The following is a 2,208-nucleotide window of genomic DNA, read 5'->3' on the forward strand; positions in this document are numbered from 1 at the left end:
GCGGTCTCAGCTGCCTCCCCTGGTTGGGCTCCTGGCTCTGTGCACCCAGGAGTGGCCGACACACCCTGACCTGGCACAATGCCACCCCCGTCCGGAGGGCAGAGGCCCAGCATGAGCGCCGGGGAGGGTGCCCACTCGGGCTATAGGGGACCTGCCTGTAGTCAGGGCCCTCAGCCCATCCAGTGGGGGGAGGGGGGGACCCCGCAAACACCCTGTCACTGGTCCTGGCAGCGGCGGGTCCTGGCTCCAGCGGAGGGTGCACAGCCCTGTCCCGCCCAGCACAGGCCTGTAGTCCAGCTCCCCCGGCATCCGGCCCGGGCCCGGCCCCGGTGCTTGGTTTGTCAGCGAAATGCAGGTTAGAATGCGAAAAAGCTGCTTCTGGGTCAAAGGAGATGGTGGGCACAGCACCTGCACGTGTCCAGCTGTGAGCAGCCTCGTGGGGCGTGGGAGACGAGGTGGCCGCGCTGGTGGTGAGGGTGGCTGTGGTGACAGAGATGGTGCTGGGGGTCCTACCAGCAATTCTGGTGGTGGTGGTATTAATAGTGATGATGGCGTTGGTGGTGGTGGGGTTGGTGGTGATGGTGGTGATGATGGTGGTGGTGGTGTTGGTAGTGATGCTGGCGTTGATGGTGGTGGGGTTGGTAGTGTTGGTGGTGATGATGGCGATGGTGGTGGTGGTGATGATGGTGATGGTGGTGGTGGTGTTGATGGTGGTGGGGTTGGTAGTGTTAGTGGTGATGATGGCGATGGTAGTGGTGGTGGTGATGATGGTGGTGGTGGTGGTGTTGGTGTTGATGAAGTTGGCAGTGGTGTTGGTTTGGAGATGGTGAGGATGATGGTGGTGAGGAGTGGGCTGTATGGACCATTTTTCATTCACTGGCCACCCTTGATCTGAACCCCAGGCAGTGCTGTGGGTAGCCTTGCCCTCCCCTGGGACTCCTGGGAGACCCCACATGTGAGTGGGAGGCTGGGGAGGTGACACAGGTTCAGCCGAGATGTAAATAGAGGCGGGTGCGAGTGCTGGGCCAAGGGGGACGCAGATCACCTGCTGACTAGCCAGGCCCGGGATTTGCCGGCGGAAGGGCCTGGCTCCTGGGCTGTGGTCGGAGGTGTGTGGGCTCCACGTGCCCCTGTGGCCCTGGGGCAGAGCTCCCAGACCCTGGAGAGGTGCCTTCTGAACCCTCTCAGGTTCTCGATGAGCCGCTCTGGCTTCGGGGTTGCCCCAGGAGCATGCTTCCCCACGTCTGCTCCCCGCCCGCCCAGGGAGAGGCGTGAGGGGCTTCCCATCTCCTCCCTGCAGGGGTCAACGTCTCAGCCAACCAAGACGAAGAGCTGGACCACGAGACCTTCCTAATGCAAATTGACCGGGAGACAAAGAAGTGCACCTTCTATTCCAGCACCGGGGGCTACTGGACCCTGGTCACCCACGGGGGCATCCAGGCCACAGCCACGCAAGTGTGAGGGCACCATCCCCACCCCACGTCCACCACCACCTTCACTTCCATCTCCTCCACCTCCGTCACCACTTCCTCCTCCACCTCCATCATCACCACCACCTTCACTTCCATCTCTTCCACCTCCATCACCACTTCCTCCTCCACCTCCATCACCACCACCTCTACCTCCACCACCACCACCATCTCCACCACCTCTACCTCCATCACCTCCACCTCCACTACCATCTCCACCTCCATCACCACCATCTCCATCACCACCTCCATCACCAGGATATTGTAGCAGCCCAGCCAGGGAGGAATGCCTACTGGGGTGGGGGACAGCTCTTAAAGGAATGGGGTGGGCATATTAGTGGAAGGCAGGAGGCTGTCCCTCCCCCGGGGGTGGTACTGGACTCGAGGGGGCTGGGATCACCTCCACCACTACCATCACCACCTCCATCACCACCATCTCCATCACCACCTCCATCACCAGGATATTGTAGCAGCCCAGCCAGGGAGGAATGCCTACTGGGGTGGGGGACAGCTCTTAAAGGAATGGGGTGGGCATATTAGTGGAAGGCAGGTGCCTGTCCCTCCCCCGGGGGTGGTACTGGACTCGAGGGGGCTGGGAGCCCTGGCCCTGAGCCCCGTGTCCTGCCCCTCAGTTCGGCCAGCACCATGTTCGAGGTGGAGTGGCGCGGCCGGCGGGTGGCCCTCAAGGCCAGCAATGGGCGCTACGTGTGCATGAAGAAGAACGGACAGCTGGCGGCCA

At 62.3% G+C, this 2,208-nt stretch overlaps 1 protein-coding gene across 1 annotated transcript in view; it reads left to right on the forward strand.

Moving 5' to 3' along the window:
• FSCN2 (fascin actin-bundling protein 2, retinal) overlaps window positions 1-2,208 on the forward strand; it is a gene marked incomplete at its 3' end in the record, with an annotated part of 6,322 nt that overhangs the window by 3,612 nt on the left and 502 nt on the right. Inside the window, exons 3-4 of the mRNA XM_005883659.2 lie at window positions 1,301-1,457; window positions 2,102-2,208. The exon at window positions 2,102-2,208 is cut by the window's right edge and continues 1 nt beyond it. Coding sequence (XP_005883721.2) covers window positions 1,301-1,457; window positions 2,102-2,208 — 264 coding nt within the window. The remainder of the gene's footprint in view (window positions 1-1,300; window positions 1,458-2,101) is intronic.

Source organism: Myotis brandtii, unplaced genomic scaffold (assembly GCF_000412655.1).
Source record: "Myotis brandtii unplaced genomic scaffold, ASM41265v1 scaffold797, whole genome shotgun sequence".
Taxonomy (NCBI): domain Eukaryota; kingdom Metazoa; phylum Chordata; class Mammalia; order Chiroptera; family Vespertilionidae; genus Myotis; species Myotis brandtii.